This window comes from Gavialis gangeticus, unplaced genomic scaffold, assembly GCF_001723915.1.
Source record: "Gavialis gangeticus isolate Ggan-Ray unplaced genomic scaffold, GavGan_comp1, whole genome shotgun sequence".
Classification (NCBI taxonomy): Eukaryota; Metazoa; Chordata; order Crocodylia; family Gavialidae; genus Gavialis; species Gavialis gangeticus.
Window position 1 is genome coordinate 99,471,042 of NW_017729033.1, and position 23,183 is coordinate 99,494,224.

The 23,183-nt window shown below is 41.7% G+C and overlaps 1 protein-coding gene across 6 annotated transcripts in view; it reads left to right on the forward strand.

The window, feature by feature from the left end:
• The window catches only part of FAM13A (family with sequence similarity 13 member A), a 261,003-nt gene that overhangs the window by 220,786 nt on the left and 17,034 nt on the right, over positions 1–23,183 (forward strand). For 5 of the 6 annotated variants that reach the window (XM_019526054.1, XM_019526052.1, XM_019526056.1 and 2 more), the window contains 4 exons: positions 4,876–4,952; positions 5,728–5,770; positions 13,380–13,530; positions 21,441–21,654. In XM_019526054.1, the coding sequence (XP_019381599.1) occupies positions 4,876–4,952; positions 5,728–5,770; positions 13,380–13,530; positions 21,441–21,654 (485 nt within the window). The remainder of the gene's footprint in view (positions 1–4,875; positions 4,953–5,727; positions 5,771–13,379; positions 13,531–21,440; positions 21,655–23,183) is intronic. The other variant, XM_019526053.1, reaches the window with a different exon arrangement.

Here is a 23,183-nt window from a genome sequence, read left to right on the forward strand (position 1 = left end):
CCCCCCCCCCCCCCCCCCCCTTTTTTTTTAAATCCCAGCTATTTTTGAGTTGGAGCACTGTATGTTTTCAACAAGTGATGTGTAGTGAGTGGGAGGGGTGTAATCAGTGAGCTGTCTGGTATGTTATACACAGGTTAATGTCACTTCATGCTAGCAGTGGCTGCACTTCTGGGGCAGAGGTTAGGGTGGATGGAAATGTGGGGAATGGTATTACACACGGAGTTTGCAAAATGCTTGGGAATTTTTTGGAACAAAAGTTGATCTGTCCAGTTACCTCTTCCCTTTTAGTGATGTACATGGCTGGTACAGATGTAATATTCTGCAAATTATGTGCACAGTGGTATGTGTGCAGCCTCTGGGATGCACACGTTTACATTGGGAGCCTTTAAGTTTGAGTCATAGCGTGTGTAGTCCCTCTTTGACCTTCAGGGGACATGTCTACACAAGACATTTATCACACAGTAAACTAATGAGCTGTGCAGTGAACATCACGCATCTACACATGCACCCCTCTTAGGTTGGAGTAAATTAATTTACTCCACAGTAGACTAGTACTTGTAAATACTATCCTGCTGTGGAGTTATTTTTACTCCACAGAAGCATGCATGTAAACACTGCCCTGGCTGGCTGGGGCACAAGGGTGCTCCAGTATAGGGCCTGCCTGCTGGCTAGCCCTACATTGAAGCACTTTAGTGCCCCAGCCAGCCCCTTCACAGCACATTAAGCTCTGGGGCCCCCTGCCAGCCAGGGATGCTCTGACCCAGCTCAACATGCGGTGGTCCTGTGCAAACAGCACACCTGGAGCAAGAAGCTGCAGAGTTTTTATTGACTTTGCATTAACATGCATGTATAGATGCACTTGGGTAGAAGACATTTTGCCCACAGGGACAAGCTGCAAAGATACTTGATCCAGCTGCCTTCCCCACTCCAGCTAATCCAAGCACCAAATTTTGTATTAGTAGGTTAGAGTCTACACCATTTTTCAAGTTCAGTCCATTGCTAAAGACAGGCATTCAGTGTAGTCTAAGTGGAACCCCACAAACTGTTAATACTGCCACTAGTGCTGGAATACCTCAAGGAAAATTATGCATTCCCAGCTGTAGAGTAGGTCCTCTGACTCTAGTTGGCTGTGTTCCAAAGTCTGGTATAGGTGAGTGCCTGTTAAATGGGACATATTTGTTTTGCAAAAGTACGTTGTGTTCTGACATCTCCTGTTTAGATTACAAAACCACGATTATTTCAGAGTAAAGTGTATGCAAATTCCAAAGTGATTTGAATTGGTTTTTTGAGTGTAGTAGGTGGAATAGAAATTGATTGAACAGGGAAGAAAGCACCATAGGCTCTGTGTATCATGAAAAATCAATATCCTGTTGCATACAATAGAATATCTGTGCTCTTTGCAGCATGCATATTTTTAAGAGCTGTTTGCAAGCGGCACATTTAAGCACTTGAGGCTCATGTGCAGTTGGCATTTGACCTGGGTGTTCAAGAGGCAGTTACCATGCAGGCAGCCTCCCCAAAATGACCCACTAACTCTGGCACATGGCTCCTAATAATTGTAGTATTATCATTGTGGATACCACAGGTGGCAAGGACTGAACACTCAGTAATTTCACCATAGGACAAACAGTAAGTGTGGCTGGCTTTGTCTTTTCTCTTATTCAGACAGGCTGTCCTGTTTTCTTTGGGGGTTATTGTTATTCTTACAGTTATATCTTTAACAAATGAAGCAGTGATGTTCTAAGATCATGTGAAAAGTTTCTATTGCTTTCTTTTAAATCACTCCAAGGGAAATCAGTCTTGGCAGACTTGGGACCACATTCTGGGTTTTGAATGTATGCATGTAACTGCGACTGAAGAAAGAGGGCCTAACTAGAATGGTGGTCTTAAAGTGGGAGAATATGATACCAGCACACTCTTCCAAGCCTCCTCACCCAGTCAAAGGAGTATAAATGCTCCTTACAGCAAATGAGACTGTGCCAGACTGGCCTTTGAGCGGGAAAAACTAATAAAATAGATATTTGGTAGGTTGGATGGGTTGGGGAGACTCTAGTATCTGACTCCAGTGAAAGACTGTATGATTGCATTGCCCAAAACATCTTTCTCTCTCTCACTTCTGTATTGTGCTCCGCCCCTGAAAGGTAGATCTTACAGAGGTCAGGATCATTATTTTTTCTACCCAGAGCCTATCCAGAGCACACCAAGGAACTGCGGTCATCTCTGTCGTCTCTGTGGTTTGACAGAAGATGCACTTCAACTGAAATGTCAAATGGGAGCATAAAGAATATTTTTTGACTGTTTTAGGAAAGTGCCACACAAAATAGAGAATGCACTGCAAAGAGTCAGCCTCTGCCAACAATACAGTGCACAGGGACATCTTAGCAAATAAGTGGGAGAATTATAAGGACATCTTCTGTGTATGCTAATATATTCGTACAGCTGCTACTCATGAGGACCAGCAGAGACAGTTTGAGCTGGCATAGAAATTGAACTTTATTTATTTAATGTTATACTGCAGTAAAACCAAGCAGTTCCAATCACAAAGAAGTCCTCATTGTTCCATGCAAAGTATAAATCCATAGTGATGGCTTGTCTACACAGGAAAGTTTTTTTGCCACTTGTACTGGTACAGTTAAATCCCATCTCAAGCAATACACAGATAATCCAAAAAAGACACTCTCTTAGTGGTGAGGATAAAGCGGTAGAGGTTAGTGTGCCTTGCTACGAATGCAGAAGGATGAATTTGAGCCTCGTATTAGTCAGCCCAGCTGTATATGGGTTACTGGTTCTTCTGACTGAGTCACAGGCTCATGGATATGATGCTATCCCTATCAATGTCTTGTGATGTGCCTTACCACACTAGCTCACTGGCCCACGTGGGCTTGGCTTGGACCTTGTTGTTTTAGACTTATACCAGAAGAAGTGTGCCTACACAGCACTGATGTAGCTCTGCTGCTTTAAATTCATACCTTTATCTTTTACCAAATTAATTCTGTGGCATAGCTTTCAGGCCCTCCCATTTCATCCTTTTCCACAGCTTCTCTTGCCTCATCCAACTTGTCCATGAATTTGGAAGGGGTTAGTTGAGTACTGTATGGAAATGCTTGTAGGTGCATATCCTGACTCAGTGTAAGGGGCAATATAAGAGAGACTTCTGAGCAGAACCAAGTAATAAATATTAAAAACTAATTCTTTGCCATTAGTCATTTAAATTGTGCTCAAATGTAATATCACGTACGTAATTTGGAAGAGGCCCATAAGGCAAGGCTGAACCCATAACGTGGCTGCTGTGATTTTATTTTATGATCAACAGAACAGGATTTCTGGGATATTTAAAAAAAAAAAAAAAAAGGAAGTTCTATGATCCACATCTCTGGAATTCTGTACTCGTGTACAGTCCAGGAACTGCCTTTTGCAACACTGCCAGAGGACTTCCTTCCTCCTATTTAAACTTGCCAGAGCTTGTCTTCAGAGGAGGAGATTTATCCAAACATTAGAATTGAAAAATTATACTTGCCTGTATGAATTGGTGGTGATCAGTACCTTTTAATCTGAAGGTCTAGATCTGAAAGATTTTTCTCTTGTTAATATAACCTCTTTATCTAAGCATAGCATAAGGAGAATTCTGCAATATGCTTGCAATCTGAAAGAAAAATTGAACCGAAAACAATTATAAATAAATAGCCATATGCAGTACTTCTTCACATGTCTGCTTTATTTAGTCCCTCCTATTTATCCTCATTTATAGACAATATAGAGATGAGTGGTTTTCAGCAAAAAGAATGTGACATACGTGTGTTGTTTACAAATATGGAATATGTATCTTGACTTTGAGTGATAATTGCTTTAAAAAATTATAATTCAAATGAAGGGTTAGATTCTTCACATCTGTTACACCTCCAGAAAGCTGCAAGAAATTTACCACATATCCCTAATTGTCCATTTGCTTTGGCCATTTCTTTTGTGTATACATGCAAATGTACATGTTTTTGTGACCCCCCTTTTGTACGTCATCTCTTTTTTTTTATGCTCCTTTTAAAAATGTAGCTGGGAGACTGCTAAGAGACACAAATAGATTCTGTGTTCTGTGGCAACTGAAATCTTCTCTGTACCAGTGAAATAAGTGATTTTATAAGCCATTTTTACACACTCAAACAGACCAGCTTTATGATTGCCTTTTATCATACTTTTTCAAGCTTGAGATAAAAGACAACGCTAGTGTACTTTGTAGCTGATAAGCAAAGCGAGACAAGCAAATCTCAAAACAATATCCTATAATGATGTTAATCTCTTGTCCTGCATATATGTTGTGGTAGCTTGCATTATCTCCCTGCCAGTAGCAATACTTTTTTGCATTTTTCACCTCTTTAGCATTTTCAAGAAAGAGGTTCTTCTTGAGATCAACACAAATAGCACTGAATGGAAAATTATTTTGATAACATATCATTTTGTTATGTCCATATTTAAAATACTTGATATTGTGATCTTGAATAGGGATGTGGGGGAGGGGAGAGGACCGACTGGCAGATCTTGATTTTTATTGCCTGCTTTTACACTGCTCAAACAATCACTCTAACTCCCCTTTCCTTTGATTTCTCAACCCAGTAAATGGGGACAATAATATTTGCTTCACTTAGTTGCTCCACATGAAGAAGAACTTGAGGCCTCTTGGTGAAAGATGCTAAGAAATTGCAAAATACTATATATATTTTTTTTTTATTGCTGAAAATGGGTAATAAAATAGGCTTTTTTATATTGTATCTGTATAAAAGAGAATGTGTGATCAGCATCTAGTTTTTTATGTACATTCTGATAATGGTCTTCAGCATTTCTTCCTTCATACATCTTATTGTCTTAATATTTACTGTTTTACAGAGTATGGAAAGCTTTAGCTCACCAAGGCCTGTAGACAGAACAGGACCTGACGATATGGAAATTGTATCTGAAGAAAGGTGATTTTTATAGCATGTGTTTTCCTTTCCAAGTGGTGCTGTGTGTTCTTACTGCTCAGGAACATGGAGGGGACTTTTAAACAATGTGGAAGGCCTTCTTCACCATGTTAGCCCCACATTGGAGCAGTATAATGGTACAAGCAGGCCTCTATCCTACCTCCACACACCTCCAATGCCAGAGATAACAGAAGGTGGTGATGGGGGGCAAGCTAAAGAATTTGTGTTTTCATAGAAGCTAGTGCCTTAAAGCCATGTCTGCAAGTGTTATGAAGAAATAAGACCCTCCCACTCCACATGCACACAGCTTTGCAACTGGAAGTTTAGACAGCTTAGAGTGGTCGTGAGCAAGTGCCCTGTTGCCATCTTCCCAAGACAGATCCTCAGCACAGCAACAGGGCATGGTCTCAGGATATCATAAGCTGTCTACACTTCTAATTACTGAGAGAGGCTCACCTGAGTGAGAATTAATCATTTTGATGGTAATGTCTGTTGGGAGTTTTTAATTTGTTTGGATTAAGGGCAGCAGAATTTAATTCGATTTATATTTTCCACAAATAGCTCCTAAGAGGAGATGGCTAGGATAGCAAACTGAAGAACACGGACATTGAATGTTACCTCTTTGCTACATTTACTAGCAAGCACACCCAGATCTTTTCTTGGCATGTAGGCTTCAGCAACCAAAATATTAGAAGCCAAGTGTACCTCTGTCTGTTTGTTTTCTGAAGATATTCTGTTGTACATTTTATAACTTGCTTATTCTCTTTTTCTTTTACAGCAAAGAAAGTGAGAATGATGATGTTTTTTTCAAGCATTCAGAGGTTGGTATTCAGTATTTCTGAGTTGGTTCCTAGGCAAAATCACTATGGTCTTCATAGGATTAGAAACAATTGGTTGGGTAGCTGAGTGTCCCAAATGAAACGTTCCAGCTCTAAGCATCCCCTCATACACAACCGCTCTGAAGACATGGGTTCTGCTTCTTGTTTCTCCCAGATAAATAATTTAACATCAAGGAGTATTTAAACATCTGCTTCCATCTCCAAAACCCCTACTTGCCAAAAAAATAAAAGTTAGTAAAATCAGCAATTTGGTTTAAGTGATAAAGATCATAGTGAACTGGGCATGTGACTGATTGATTGACTCATGATGTACAAGATTTACCTGTCTCTTCTTGTTTTGCTGAAATAATTATGGCCTTTTATTTAAGACTTCCCATTGTGATTCTGTAATCTTTGGGGATCTATATGTGTGACTGTCATCTGAGGCAAGTTAAACTTTTTCCCCCTTCCCTCCTAGTGTCAATGCCTCAATCTGATTTGCTATGGGGACTTATTTCTCCTGTGTGCTTTTCCTTTTTCTGCCCCTGCCTTCTTGCCTCTTACTCCTTCAGTGTTCTGAGAGAGAGACCGGCTTGACATCCTTTAATTGCAGTTGGTGTAAAAAATGGCTGTGGTATCCTTTCTTCCCACAATTCATGTGGTTGTACCTGAGAGGGCAATGGAAGGGGTGCTCCTGTGGCCAAGCTGCCAGCACTTTAACAACCAGTTCATGTTTTCATGCTCAGGGCCTGAATCTAGACAGTGCATCATTTAAAATGCTGAAGAGCCCTCTGCACCTGCACCCCTTTAGTTGTCACCACTGATGGCACCAGTCACAGTGAGAAATTTTAGGAGGAAAGAGGGGCTAAAGGAGAAGCTCTTGTGGACAAGCCTATCTATTCCAATCCATTTTTGGGGGGCAGAAAGGATTTTCAGCTTGAATTGTTTTTTTCCTGTTTAAAAATAGTTGCTGCTGATTTAATATACAGTGTTTTAAATCCTTTCATTTCCAATATGAAAGGTAGGGAGAACCCAAAGGATTATTTTGAAGTGCTTGGATCCATGCACACTGTGCCATGGCATATTGCTTAGAACAAAGGTTCTCAAACTTGTTAGACTCAAGGCATCCCTCAGAAAACTTGTTTTTTGACTGCAGAAAAATAAGAGCGGTTCTTCTGTTGCAGAGAACTCAAAAGCTCACAACAGGTTAGAATGCTTTCAACACTGGATCCCTGGTTGGGTTTACATTGTGAATCATGTTGATGCCTAACAGTGCCAGCATTGTGTGCCTGGCAGCCCACCTGAAAGGATCTTGAGGCACTTCAGCACCCATGGCACCTGGTTGAGAATCATTGATCTAAAAGTTACTGGAGTCATGTTTTCAGGAAGGGAGGCAGCGCTAAGGGACAGTGGCTTAGTCCCAAGCTCTGAGTTTCATCAGTGCATAGTTCTCCCTTCGCTCTCAGGAGGGAAGTACTATGTTAGTTCTGTTCTTGGTGTAAATGATTCCCCACTGCCTCAGCCATGTGGGTGACTGCATTTATGGGAGGGAAGGAAGCAAGGGCAATGGCTCCACCCACACCTTTCCTCCTCATCGTACTGTGGGGGAGAAGAGATCGGGACCTGTGGGGGGCACTCTGTTGCAACCCCCAAGGTTGCTACTTGTAAGACAGGCTGTAACTACCTTACTAACATCTGTGCAGCGATGTTTTGTCTCCAAAATAACATGTTTTATTTTTAAGGAGTTGAAATATTGAATTGGGATTTTAAAATGAACTTCTTGTTAGAAAGAATTTTAAAATTCAATGAGAATTTTAGCTACAGGAAAAGGCATAACATTGGCCCAGAGGTCGCATTATATAGGAATTACGGGGTCAAGAAAATGTTACATTCCTGCAGGGTTGCTTTACATTCCTTGTGCCCATAAGCCTGTTGCTTAGTGGAGCTTAGAAACATACCTTTGATAACAAACAACTCATTCAGAATGAGCAAAAGGCTCTTTCTTGCCCCTCCCCTCACCCACTGTACGTCCAACATAAGGGTCTTGGACAAGGTATTTGGAGCTGGCAGGCTGAGATCACTGAGCAGGCACTAGTTGGTGCTTATGCAGATTTTCAATGTCTGTCTTCAGACACCCATGTCCTGTGCTTTTGCAGCCTTCGAATTTGCTGTAGAATCCTCACTCTGAGGCAGAAATGTGCTCCAGAAAACGCACCTGGACTTGAGATGAAAGGTTTCTCACTTTCCAAACCCAAACTAAGCTGATGCAGTGGTATCTGTTGGAGCCTGTTTACTGCCTGAAACAATAGCTCTGAGAAGCATGATCTGCTTATATTCAGTTTCAGTGGTATATTTGCTTTGGAGCTAATGATGCAAAACTATTTGTTGACACGTTAGCTGCCAACCATATTTAATATTCAGCTCACAAGCTTGTTGTACAAACTAGAACAGCTTCCCACACTTCCCCAGATGTTGTGGGGGGAGGAAACTGACTACTAAAACTTCCATCTTCCTCCTGACAGTTTCTACAGCACATATCCGGTGCTAAGTTCTGTAGGACTTCCAGAACTACAATTTTAGTACTAAATTCAGCATGACACTGAACATTTGAAATAGATTCCAATAAACTATATGAAATTTAATAAAAGATTAACCTATGGAGGGATAGTTTAGACCTCTATTGATTTTTTTTCCCCCCCCCCCAGTTTAATTCAGTAATTATTCAGTAGAATAGTTTAGTTTGAGGGGAGTTTTTTGCTTTGTTTTTAAAGTACATGGACAGCAGCAGGCTCTCCAGTCTCACGAGGAGTGTCATAAATCAGGGCTGTAGCTGCAGAAAAGACAGGGTCTTGCATTTTGCTCAGTTGTAAAGATGCCTCTTTTTACAGTTCTGGTCATTTGTTTGAAGTAGGAGAGTTGAGCATTTTCAAACAAACACAGAAGAGATTTGGTTTATACCTAGATTTTAGCATAATACCAACTTCAGAACTGAATTTCAAAATGTTCCCATTCCTGTTTGTTTCTAATAGTTTAAGATATCTGAGCACATCACTATATGGCTTTTGGTACAGAAATCATGATTTCATCTCTGTTCAGACAGCACCTTTACACTGTAGTCTACTACAGCTTAAACAGCAACAACAACAAAAGTCATCATAGTCAATTGTCATACCTATTTGCTGAGTAAAATCTACCTCTGCTTATTATTGTCCTAAAAACATGAGTATATGTACCATTTCAATGCTATTCACAGCCTTTCTGGTTCTAGGACCTGCATTTCAAGTATACTTTTCTGTCTTTGTTTTTGGTTTGTCCCTGCATAAACTTCCCTGGAATACATTGTAAAATGCAAGGCCTGATTTTTAAATCTCATTTATTGTGCACCAGTAGCTCCATTAGTACAAAAGTCATTTAAAATGTCTGCTTAACTTTTTTATTTTTGGCTCAGCCAGGCAATTAAACTCTAAATGACATCAACTGCTCCTCAGTGGGCATGTCTACATGTTGCCCTACAGCGACGTAGTTACTGAGCTGTGCTTTAGTACTGCCTGTACTGCACTGTATGTGCAACACGTAGTTATTTTTAGCAGCTACTTCACTGTAGAGGTGCACTATAACAGGGGAGCATGCCACTACGGTGGAATAGCTGCTGGTCGCGTGTACACACCTGTGGATGCTATGTTACCTTAGTGTGTAGCATCACGTGCAGACACGCCCAGTTTTCTGGAAATCCCAATTATTTGCACCTACAAAGTACAGCTGCAAAAGCAGTTTCTAAAAATCCCAACCCAAGTATTTTTTGTTGCTTTTTAGATTTTAGGTTTTTAAGATTCTCTTACTGTTTGTTATTAATATCAGCAGTATGTGATGACTTTCAGGCTGGTGAGATAATCAGTATTGTCCTTTAGATTTACAGGGGATGGTGGCATAGTGGCCTGTAAAGCTCAGTTGTTTCCTTTCTTTCACCTTTCTGTTTGTCACAGGGATTAGAAGCCAGTAGCATCAGAAAAAAAATTGTCATGAAAATACTAAATTATCCATGAGAACATACGTTAGTGTGTTAATTCAGATGCATTAGGTTAAACTACTGCACATCTGTCTTGTCTGTCTTGGGTCTAGGTCACTTATTCTTCAGAATGCCTAATGGTTTATTCATTGTTTTAGGAGGTACATAAGTGAGCTAGTAGCTCATATCTTTAGGAACAGAGAGAAACTGGTTGCTATAACAGTGCAGATCCATTCTTAAGTAAGATTTTCAAATATTTCTGTCAACTAAGTGGCCTTGAAAGAAAGTCAGTTATGTCAATGATAATCTTTACCCCTCTGAAACATGAATAGTATCCTGCTGTGGATATATCTTAAGTCATGGTGAGTCGTGAAATTATAAGGTCATTATGGGAAGACATTTAATTCAGTGTTATAAATGATGGTGATAAGAGAAAATACATTTGCTGTTTGCTTTCTTTTGAATGATCTGTTTACTTTTGAATGTTCTGATAGCTGGCAAAGAAAATAGTCTCAATGAATTAGGCTCCTGATGTGCAATTTTTCAGTTGATAGAAACTTTATACTTTCACTCTAAGACCCCTTCCTCTTGCCCGCCTCCCCTCCCCCTCCCAAAATGCTTTTATTTACATCTTAGACGAAGCCTTGGCTGGGATGATTTGGTTGGGGATGGCCCTTCTTTGAGCAGGGGGTCTGGATGAGATGACCTCCTGAAGTCCCATCCAGCCCTAATTTTGTATGATTCTGTGATCGTTTTGAAACCTTTCCGCATTATTTTCAATCTTAAATTACTCTGCTGACAACGTAAGTGCAAATTATAAACTGGTACAGTATTGTTTTCTAGGGAGTGGATAAGACTTCTTGTGTCTGCCCTGTGATGAATCCTGTTATTATGAGAGCCCTGTAACCATTTGGAACTGGGAATGAGGGAGAAAACATGTTTTTGTGGACTCTAAGTGAATAGTTAAGTCTGCACAAACTGCAAGCAGCTTCTAAGATATTGCACAGTGAATTAACATTTTTGTATGTAAAGCCTTCAGGATAAACAGACTTAGCATTGTAGTCGGATATTTCCTTGGTTCAGTGTAAAACGGCAAGAGTTAAGTGATTAATCTTTGAAAAACTACCAACTAGTGTTTTCTCATTTTTTGTTAAATAATGCCTAAAAAACCTAACATACAGAAATAAGGAACTTTATATTAAGTGTTAATAACCAAGGACAGAATGGCATCTAAAAATATCACGGTATTCAGCCACAAGGAGAGACATTTACAGAGATTTATGTAATTAAAATCAGCACAAAAGGATTTATGGCATGATGCATAATGTCTGAGAATTTCTTTAATGTAAAACATTCACTGTTCTGTTTTTTACATTCATTCAGCAAACTGCATTGTTTTTGTGAGTAGGATAAAATTGTATGTGGCTTAGGGACAGTTTCATGCAAAGTACTGAATCTAACAGCACATTCTGTACTGCTTTGCAAGTGGGGTAGGTGCACGGAAGAAAAAAGGCCTGTATTCTGTGACCTTTTTTCTTTTGGGTTGTTTCATCTTTTGAGATGCTTTTTCAGTCCTACAGCCTCCTAAGATAAATGGATGAACAACTTCCTATCATTGTCCAGATTGCTAGAGTGCCTATAAAAAAAAAAATAAAATAAAAAAAATAAATTTAAAAAAATAAAAAAGAAGAAAAATCTGCATGTCAGTTGCCCACTTGAGTAGGCTTTACAAATTAGGAAAAACTATTTTGACTGAAATAAGGTGTTTTGCATAATTTGTGCTATCCCTTTTGACAGCTCTGTATTTGTATAAATTGTATATACAGACATACAAATGTGTACATGCACAGTTCATGCTTTCTTTCCCTCCACCATAAGTTGTTTAACTTAATTCATTTTGTACAGAGGGAACTGTTAATGAGATCAAAACATTTTAGGGTTTTTATGTAATATAGACAGAGCCATAGCAAGGGCGAAGCAAGTGAGGCAACTGCCCAGGGCACCGAAGCAAAGGGGTGCCAACAGGTGTTGCCCAGCCAGGACGGTGCAGGATGGAGCCATGAGTGGCTTGTTTGTTGCAGTGTGGGGACAGAGGGAAGGGTGGCTGCTGCCGCTGCATGCACTCCCGGGCAAGCATGGGGGGGTAGTGTTTGCCCCCCAGATCTGTGTGCAGGGCAAGGGCAGGCTGCCACTGCAGGCTTTGCCCTGGGTGCCAAACTTCATTGCTACAGCACTGAAAATAGATTTATAGATACTAAGGGTCAGCAAGGGACCTTGCAGATCATTGGACCTAGCCCTCCCTCCTCCCCCCCGGCAGGAAGACATCTGGGGTCAAGTGACCCCAGTGAGGTGACCGTCCAGTCTCCTCTTGAAAACTGCCAGGGTAGGTGACTGCACCACCTCTGGAGGGAGTTTATTGCACAGTCTGGACACCCTGACTGTGAAGGAGTTTTTCCTGGTATTATCCCTAGAAAACAAACTGTACCAGGTTATAATCTGCACCTACATTGTCAGCAGAGTAATTTAAGATTTGAAATCTTACTGCATTATTTTCAAAGGATCACAGAATCATAGAAAGTTAGGGTTAGAAGGGACTTTAGGAGGTCATCTCATCCAACCCCCTGCTCAAACCAGGACCACCCCCAACTATATCATCCCAGTCAAGGCCTTGGGTAATCTTTCCATCTCTCTATCCAACACGATAATTTCAACATAGATGCACACTGTACATAATGTTCAGTGGGTGACCAGTATTGAAGCAAACAGCAGTTGCTTTTTGCTAGCTATAAATTATGGATCACTCGCCTGACAGCACTTGCTTTTAAAAAAAAAAAAAAAAAAAGCTTTTGCTGTTTCAGTGCAGTTTTGGCTTTTTTCCAGGGTCTGCACTACTTTCAGCTGAGATGCCAAACCCCACTGCCATTTGGATTTGCGCAACACTGCTTTAATACCCAGAGCTCCTCCATAAATAGTTCTGCTTTTCCCACACCCAGCTAGAAAACAACCACAGGAAATCGGGGAATGTGCAGCCAGCACAGCTTAGCTGGCATTAATTGATCTGAGCCAGCAGAGCCTGCATGAGAGCATTCATGTACGTAGTCTGTGCTGCTCACTGTCTAGGGCTGCTCCCTCAGAAGCACTGACGGCTGCTTTTAGAAGACACCATATTGCAGCCACCTTAGCAACAGCAACAGCATTTTTGTTGACATCCTGGAGAGTTGCACTGCTCTAAAGAACTGCACACGCCCTCGCTCTCTCTTTTTTTTCCTTCCCACCCCGCGCTCTCTCTTCTTTTCAACCTCCCTCCCTTTTCATCCTGATCAATAACTGGAGGTTTTTTCAGCTGCATGCAGTTGTCAGGGCAAGCAGTCTCAGGAATTTGCTGTGGCTTTCTAAACAAGGAAAAGTTCAAGGAAAGCAGATGGACGGATGTTTTTGCTACTGTGAGTGACCAATTAGCACGTAGGGGTCACTGAGCAGGGAAGTTGGATTCTTAGCTAGAAGCACCAGGGGCAGTTTTTGATCTTGCTGCTTTGCCTGTAGGTATCTCTTCCCTCAGTCTGAACTTTTTTTTTTTTTGTTTGTCATCTTGTTTGGGGACTACAGCAGATTTCAAGCATGAAGATTCAGGAGCATCCAAGCATTCCCGAAACAAAACTGCAGAGGACACAAGATACCGATGGTCAAGAAGACAGCTTTGTCTCAGAAGTGCCACAGCTTGACTTGACCGCACTGTGTGATGACAACCACTGGGAAGGTACTGTTGTTTGGTAATGGTTGGTATGAAAGAGAGAGAAATGAAAACACGAGTAGAGTTTTGTATCTTTGTGCTTATGTTGCCTGGCCAAAAACAACAGGAAGTTTCTTTTGACCTGAGTACAGAAATGAAAGTCTGGAGAAGCTAGAAATGGGATGTTGAATTGCTGCCAAGTCTGGTGTTTTAGGGGAAGGAAGGAGAATATGTTTCACCCTTTTGTGTCAGCTTTTATTAGTCCCCGTGTGCTTTGGGATTATCCTACTTCTGGTATTTTGCAACCTGGACTAGTGAGTAGCTGAACCCTAGTCATTGAAATTGAGGAAAGACTGATGGAAATTTTTTTCTCTTTCCCTGTCATGTCCCACTCCCCACTGTGTAGGCATGACAGCCGTTATTCAAGGAAGACTGTTCAATTTCTTGCCTTTTCCTGGTCCTGAGAGACAGACTTGCAGAGTTTGTTTTAGCAGGATGGCACTCACCAGATCAGAAACATGTTACATTGCTTGTAATAAAAAATATATATGTATTTTTAGTGGGGTTTTTCTGGAGGTCTTTTCCCCTGACTTCTCTAACCAGTTGCATGTATATTCAGATGCACACATTCATCTCTTTCAAGCTAACACTGCAACATTTAATTCAGGAGTTATTTTTTCATTGTTGTGTATTTCTCGCTACTGTCTGCTTTGCATAGTATGCACTCTATGTAGAGAGAGGAGTCACTTATAATGATGAGAATTTCCCTTTCAGCCAGTGACTACTCATTTTAATTTATCCCAAAAGTATTGCAAGGCCCAGAAGTATTGATGATACAAAATTAAGAATTTTTTTTTAAGCACATGTTGCTGAAATATGCTCTTTGCACATCTTGCAAGCTGCTAAGTATCCCAACTACCACTGAAGTCGAGAGGAATTGAAAGTGTTTGACATCTACATGATCAGACTCCTTATGATTACTGAGAGCCCCTTCCTCCCATGTACTAATGTGTGTACTTCTGTCAGTGTTGCAACTTGGAGCCAGAGAGGGAGGTTGATGCAAAATAGGAGATGAAGGATTTTTTTAAGGGAAAGAAAGAAGACTGCTTCTCTGAAAACCCCCCAGACTGTGAGCTGGCACAGGGAGACTGGCCAAGTTATCTGCTTGTGGTTCCATAGCATACGTGAGGGATGTAGTCTCTCTTTTCCCCTAAGAGGAACTCTAGTTATGACTATTTGTGCTTGGTCATACAAACCCAGGAGTGTTAGGCACCCTGATTTCAACATCAGGCACCAACTACCATCAGCTGAATAAGCCTTTGTTCTCCACCCCAGTCTGGGGATTTTTTGATGATATTCATCACATACATTGGATTCAAGCTCTGCAAGACAGACTCCTGAGGGTCCTTTGTTTTATTATATGTTATTGGGATTCCAAATAACATCACCCTGAAAGGTCTTGAGCTGAGAGGTTTTGTTTTCAGAGGTGACATATGGGTTCAGCCATCACTTGGATTTCAGAATAAAGATATTCTTTTCTCCCCAGTGCACAATTATAGCTTCCAGTGATATTCACAGAAGTCATGCCTGCATATTGAGGAAAAAATAAATCCAGAAACCTTCCTTTCAGAAACTTCCCCATTATTTACTTGTATACAAACTCCGGAGCATTTCCATGCTGTAAAAACAAAACAGGAGCACACATCATCATCATTATTATTATTATTTTAAAGCCTTCCTTTCAGATTCTTGCTTCCCTCCTCTTCCCTTTTAAAATGCATTACGTAATGGAAGAGGAAGAGGATGAAGATTTCAACAGAGACAGTTGGCATGCATCAGAGGAGCTTCAGATGTCTTAAAATGTCACTATGTTGTATGTGCACTATAAATCCAGCAAAATTAGGTTTTTGCATCTTGGTGGGTCAGAGGCTTTGAACCGGTTTGTCATGGATATCAAATCAGTCTCCGTGGCCAAAAAGGGGAAGATGCTAATCCAGGCTTGCAGATAATTTTCACACTAAGAACAAGATTTTTGTCAGTGAGATCATTCTTGGGAGTCAGGAATTTGTGTTGTAGCTCATACTTCTGTGATCTAGGTGGCCTGAATCTCATGGTAGTGTTATATCCCATCATGTCCTCGCTGTTATTCTGGATTGGCACTGTATCTTTGTTCACTTCCACTGTGAACAGTTAAATCTGCTGCTTTCAAGTTCAATAGAATGGTGGGTGAATGGGGTCCCATTATTTGGCTCTAGTAAATTCTGGTGCAACTGAAGTTGGAATCCAGACTTAACATGAATCAAACGGCCAGATGGCACTTCAGGTCTTGGTTTGGACCACAAGTGAAATTCTAGTTTTGAGTTTCTGCATTGTATCCTAGGGCATTAAGAGCACTATCAGTTTGCAGCCACTGAACATTGGGTACTCAGTGGCATAGCTCAGAAGTGGCTTGTGAAAACAAATTCAATGGCTGGGGATGTATTCTCATGCGGGTGTCACTTCCTCCACTGAAATTCTTAGGGAGAAACTCATGGCAGCAAACATGAGAACAGTAATACAAGACCACCCTGTTTGTGAAGGGCTTTTATTCTCTTACTATGCTGCCTGCAGAGGAAACCCTATATAAACCACAGTGGCCTAAAATGTATCAGTTTTTCACTTTCCTAGGATTGTTCCAGAACTGTCATGAAGTCTGTGAGTTGAATAACATACATTTTTATTTTTGTTTTGGTGAGTTAGGTACAGTAGAAATTACCCCCCATCCACCCCCTCTGCCAACTGCATTCAGCACTAGGATAGAAATGTTTGGCTTTGTTATTTCAGTGCGTGCAGACAGTCTGTGAAGCCAAGCACGTCATGGAGCCTGTCCATTTGCAGGCCCACCTGTTGGCATCTAGCTTGAATTGATGTGGCGCTTGTCTGCACATGGAGATTTTCCTGACTAATTTTGTGTGGTTTCTCTCATTCTTGCCACAACCTATGCTGTGGGGACAGGGAACCACAACACAGGTTCCCTGTCAGCCCCATCTGTGGGCTGGAGTAGTGGGTCCAGCTGTTCAGGGTGTGTGGCCAGCAGATCATTTGTATCTGCACTCTGTGCCCCACCAGTCTGGCCCACCACCAGATTGGCCTTCTATGCCAGCCCTGCCAAGCTGGCCCATAAGCTATTTTTTGGTACAAAGTCTACAAGTATCCTGCAGGGCTTATTGATGGCTCCTTACACCGAGATGAATTTCACCTATGGTGCCTGTAGTCACTGACAACAGAGACGCATTTCAACAGATATAATATTATTTTTCCAGTTGACGCTGGTCCTACAGGTTCAATTCTCCGTATATGCGTTAAATTAACTGAGCCATTCCTACATCAGGCGCCCAGGTGAAGCACAGGTAAAACGTATTTCAGGAACAGCAACGTTGACCCTGCAGCTCACAGTTCTTCCATCTGAGAATAGACAGTATCCTAGCCTCCTACTTGATTACTAGGGTAACCTGTAAAAGCCCCGCAGTTAGTGCAGTTGATGGCAAATAGAGCATTTCCAGAACCTTTCCGTAACTTAGTTATTGAAGACTGTGTTTAAATCAAACTCGTGAATGAAAGGAAGAAAACATCTTTAGTGCTTTCATAATCTAACCCTGCTTGGCAAAATTATTCTGAAAATGTTACTAGTCAAGGACCAAAGTCTAGCTTCCCCCACGTTTTTCTCACAATAAAAATGATAGTGCAAATCATTAATATAAAGCTTTCTCATTTAAAACAAATGACTGACCTCACACAAGCATTGCAAGAGACTGAAGTTTGAGAATTTTTAAAGTAATTTTGCATTGCTTTGGCCCATTTCAGTCTTTCTACAATTCACATAGCGGCACCATTTCATTTTCAGAACTGCTATAATTCCTATTATTTTCCATTGGGTTTCAGATGGAACTTGGAACCAGCACCTCAGGAGGTAGAAACATTTGTAGTTCCTTTGACTTCAGTGGGGCCTCACCAGTGTAGCCCAACTGAAGATCTGCTCTTTGGGGATTTAGACAGTGTCTCCTTTAAGGAGTATCAATACTGTACTCTAGCTACTATTGATCTCTGTATAGGATGCTGACATCATTTAGCAACAGCATTTATATCTCCATATATAGACATTTTAAGGTGAAGTGAGGTTTTTTGTCCTGTACTGCACCAAATCAATGTTGAGAGGGTAAGCAAACTAAAAATATAAAAACTTCAGTGCAAAGCCAACTGTTGTTCTTTTAAGCAAACCATAGGAAGATCTTCTGGTTAGAAGGTGCTGCCATGTGTCCTTAAGACGTCTTAATTAAAATGCTTTCATTGTCATTTCAAGATCACCAGTACCTTCTATACAGTGACCTACATACTACAGTACAGAGTTGTGTCTATACATGCACCTCATATGGTTGAAAACATAAATGGCAGGTTGATTCCACTGTATTACCCTTTAAAAGCTCATAACCAAAGAGGTCACTGACAGCTACTACTAGCATGTTTCATCTTTTCCACCCAAACATGAAAGAAGCAGGGGACTGAAATGGAGGTTTCAAACCGAAGCATAGAACATCATGCACACCCTGAACTGTTTATACTCGTGCATAATCCTAACTAAATAACTTTTTCCCATGCTTGTACAGGTCTCTAATTGCAAAACCAAATTAAAAAGATACAGTACAGGCATGAAGGGGCCTGGAGACATGTGAGGATGATTGAAAAGACTGCAGGGACTTCCTTAGGAAAGATAGCCAGAGCTCAGGCCAGAGGAGGAACCTGGGGCCGCACCCAGGTGGCAAAAGAAAGCCTGGGGGCTCGAGTCAGACCCCATGTGAGAGGGATGACAGATAGAGATCCTGAGCAAGAGGGGCGATGAACAAAGCAGCCCCATGAGTGTAGGGGAGTGAGGAGGCCCAGTGGGGGCATAGTAGCCCAGTGAGGGGTAGGAACGAAATAGGCCTACAGTCGTACGATTGCTCAGTCAACGCTCAGGTGAGGATAGCGGGAGATACCCAACAGACTGCACTGGGGCTGATTGAGAAGAGGAAAGGAGGAAAGCTAAGCCTGAAGCTGGGTGGCATGTGTGTGGCCCCTGAGAGAGGGCAGTATGAAAGAGGCAGGGTGAGAGCCAACAGAGTAGGTGGGACCTTGGTAAGAGAGGTGTGGTATGTGAGTGGCCTTCCGGGGCTGTAGAAAAGAGCTACAACTGTGTGCCCGGTTTGCTCCGGCCATAGGCCAGAGAAGTAACATCTGCAAGGCATGGGACCTGTGGAGGGAAGGTTGGAGCGGGTATTAGGCCCTTGTCAGAAGGGCAAGTAATGGGTAGCCTTCCGCCCTTGTAACAGCTCTCATATTTTTCCATCAAGGCATGGCAGGAGAGCAAAGTGGGCGGTTACCCCAGGAGCAGGGTGTCCAACAAAGACCTGATGAGGAGGCCACCCTGTTACACTGATCCAAAACAGCAGTTAGTTGTTTGCTCCATTTATTGTTTAGGTTTTGTTAGCTGGTTTATCTTCCTGATCAGATTTTTCTTTTCTTTTTTTTTTTTTATCTCAGTTTTATAACCAGCAAATGAACCAATCTGCCCAGGGTCGATCAAGTCTTCAAGGACTGAGCGTGAAAAATAAAATCAGTTTTCTGTGGCTGCCATTTATTCCATCCAAGTCTCAGACTTGCTTTTTTTCATGTAGGGCTTTTCTTCCCCTCCTTCAGAACCTTCTCCTTTGGAACATGCATTCTATCTTATCATCAGTATTTGAAATGAAAAAAAAGTGGATTTGATTAGCTCAGAGCTGTTTGGATTGGATCAGAGCTTTCCTGAATCATTATGATACTTTTAATGGTATATGATATCTCATACGTAAATCCACCAGAGGACAAAGCCATATGTATCATGCATTGTTAATAATGCCTTTATTCACAGTTGCATTAGCAGCTTAGTTGGTTTACTACCAAGACACATTCTTTTTTCTCTTTCCTTTCTGTCTGTAACCCAACCAGGCATGATGGCCCATAGCCAATTGACTGTAAGTCATCCAAAGAACTTTAAAAGTAGAGCCTTTCAGGATAGAAAGTAATCATTCCCCAGGATGGGCGAAGGGGTTGCTGGAGTAACTACTTAAAAGTAATTTTTATGCACAGTAATTTGGCCAGTAAGGGTGGGGAATTATGCCCCTTCTGCACTTACTTTTATAGTGAAATGAGAAACAAATGTATCTCTGAAGACCTTGCTGAGAACATCAGGGTTGTGTGTTGCTTTCAAGGAAGCATTCTGATTCAGGAAATTGGGATGGTCTAGAAGATTCACATTTTGATTCGAGGGTTGCAAGTCCTATGTTTTATCTTCCTTTATTATTGGGGTCTTTCAGCAAAACCTTTCCAATATCAAAAAATGTCAAAGAAAAGGTAGAATTAACATGCATTTGCTAACAACATTTAATCAGGAAAATAAGTTTTGTATGTGCATGTAAGCTCGCTGTAGTGCCCTAGATGTACATTTTGGATGTGTGATGGTTTTCAACCCACATCACAGCTGAAGCTTTGCATTTTGCAGCAAATTCTTCCAACAGAGCTGTTTATAGAGCCTGACATCAAGGTAAAGCTTGTTCTTTCCCTACACCATAGCACCGGGCCATTGTACAAATGTTCCCAGCCATATTCTTTTGGGTATAGCATCAGTCACAAAGGCAGAGATGTGCAGTTTACACCCCTGAGACTAAGGTTAAATGCAGTTTGATGCACAGATTCGTATAAACACACCAAAGAATCCATCAATACAGCACCAGCTATTCACATGGAATTGGTAATGCAAAGGAGAGTAGTGTTTCTTAAACCCGCTGGTCTGGAGGAGGGTTTTGTAAAACAATGAGATAATAGAAGTTGCACTTTACATGGGTAATGGAAATGCCACTTTTAAATGGTTATGGAGTAAAAAGGCTTGAACCGACACTGGACAAGATCTCATTCAGGCCTACAGGAAATGGGTGACACTAAAGCTGTCATTTGGCCTTTTCTAGTGTTCTTCTTTCCCTCAAGATATTCTTGTGTGTGTTTCTATCATTTGCTTGATTCTGGTTAGAATGCCCAGTTCAAAGCATGGCTTTTACACCTCCTAATCCCATGGTGCTAAGTAGGAGCATGCAAACCAGCTTAGTAAACTATCTGAACACAAGATATTAGAGTCCTTGTGGCATCTGGATGGAGTGATCACAAGATCGAGATGATTTCTTTCAGTTTTGTTCCCATATGCTATTCAGGTTTCCCTTTCCCACCCACCCTCTGTCTTTTACTTACAGCCAGTTAATGCATCCAATAACTGGGAGATGTGTTCACTTTTTCACATGTCTAGTGGGTGGCTATTTCACTCCTGTGGGATCTTGTTTGTTTGCTTGTGAAGAAAATTGGGTCTGAGCACTTTTTGTCACTAATACTTTTCCAGGTTGAGGATTATAGCCATTCAGTCATCTTGTTACTCATTTATGATGCCTTCCCATTCTGTCTGTTGAATTTTGCAGCCCTGAGTTATCTCCTTCACGCTTCGAAAGTGTATTTCCTGACACAACTCCTGAACCTCAGATGGTGGTTGGGAGAGTAAAGGGAAAGGGTACTGTCAGGCTTAGCATTTATTTAAATCAATTGCTTTAAACTGGTAGGATTCAGGCCTTGGTTCTGCATTCCTTAAATGTGTATATGATCATCTTTATCTTTGTAAAGTGCCTCTTCTCAGAAGGTTGCATTTTTGTACTTGCCTCACTTGTGTTTTGCACACTTGCAAATGCTGACCTCGTGTAGCAAAGAACTGGGCCTTCAGTATCTGAAATGGGACAGACAGTATGGTTTTATGTACTCGCCTATGTCTGTGGTGATCAAAGAATATAGTGAAAACAATGCAAGGAAAATGAAGCTAACTTTCCCCTTGCCTTCTCATTGAATTTCAGAGCCCATCCCAGCTCTCTCCTCCTGGCAGCGTGATGGCTTAGACTCCGATGAAGCCCGTCTCTCCCCTCAGGCTGGCCGTCTCATCCGCCAGCTTTTGGATGGGGACAGCGACCCTATGCTTTCCCCTCGCTTCTATGCTTATGGACAAAGCCAGCAGTACCTGGATGATACTGAAGTTCCTCCTTCCCCTCCAAATTCTCATTCATTCATGAGGTGGGTTGCAGTTTCAGAGCTACCATCTGAGCAGCAGGCGAGAGGCTTTCCTCTTTGCCCCCCAGTACCACTGTATTGCAGAGTGTACCTTTTGAGCAAAATAGGCCCTATAACTGCATGCGTCTTGTGGGGCTGGGGTACCTCACCAGTGGAAGCCATGTCACTTCTTTGGGTGGCTCTGATGGCATCTGGGGCCATAGGTTGGTACCCTGGATATACTCTTGTAATAAGGAGGCCATTGCACCTTGACAGAGTAAAACTTGGGATGCCCATTCAACAAAATTCTGTCTCCAGCTCTGCTGCAGATTCAATATGTCACTTCAGAGACATTGCTTGATGTTTGAGAGCCTCTGTTTTCACCATCTATAGCATGGGGATGGCAATACCTACCTGCCTTTGTGAAAGGAATGTGAGGTCCTCCTTTAAAGAGTGCAGCAGCAACAATACTGAAGTAGATAAGGCACAGGTAGTAGTATAAAGAGAATTGTGCTGTAGGGCTCTATATACTGGTAAATCTGTATTTTAAAGAGTTTATTTGCTTGGAGAAATTCTTTCCAGTAGAAATGTGGTATGAGACCTAACTGATCGCTTTGTTTGTAAATAAGAAATGAGGCACATCAGATGAAAATTCTGGCAAAAAAAAAAACCCGTAAAAGAAGGTAGGGCAGTTATTTCTGGTAAATATTATTTTGCCCCATTTTTGATCTCTTCTAAGGTTTATGGGTGTATTTTAAATGTTGTTTTTTTTTAATTTCTGCCTGAGTAATAGCATGGCACTGATTATGCATTTTGGCCCAGTTCTAACTCCTCTTGTATGTTGGTAGGCTTATTCTAGCATAAGGGCAAAGGAATGAGTAGTTTCAACTTCTCAGGAAGTAACTATAGTACCCTGAAGGTGGGAAGGCAGAAGTGGTGTGTCATACACATTCAGATGGCTGTATTTGAATAGCCTGATATTTGGGAAATAGTCAAACTCTGGACAATTCATAGTTTCAGAGTTAGTAGGGTCGGAAGGGACCTGAGCAGATCATCAAGTCTGACCCCCTGCCATGGCAGGAAAGAGTACTGGGGTCAAACAACTCCAGCAAGGTGATTGTCAAGCCTTGTCTTAAAGACCCCCAGGGTAGGAGCCAGCACCACTTTGCTTGCAAGTTGGTTCCAGATCCTAACAGCCCTGACAGTGAAGTAGCGCCTCCTGATGTCTAATCTGAATTTACCCTCTGCCAGCTTGTGACCGTTATTTCTAGTCACTCCTGGTAGTGCTCGGGGAAACAGGGACTCTCCCAATGCCTGCTTGTCCCCTCTGACTAGTTTGTAACAGGCCACTAGATCCCCCCCCTCAGCCTTCTCTTGTGGAGGCTGAACAGGTACAGGTCCCGTAGCCTCTCGTTATAGGGCCTGCCCTGCTGCCCCCTGATCATGCGAGTGGCCCTCCTCTGGACCCTCTCCATGCTGTCCACATCCTTCTTGAAGTGCGGCGCCCAGAACTGGATGCAGTACTCCAACTGCAGCCTGACCAGTAGAAGGGG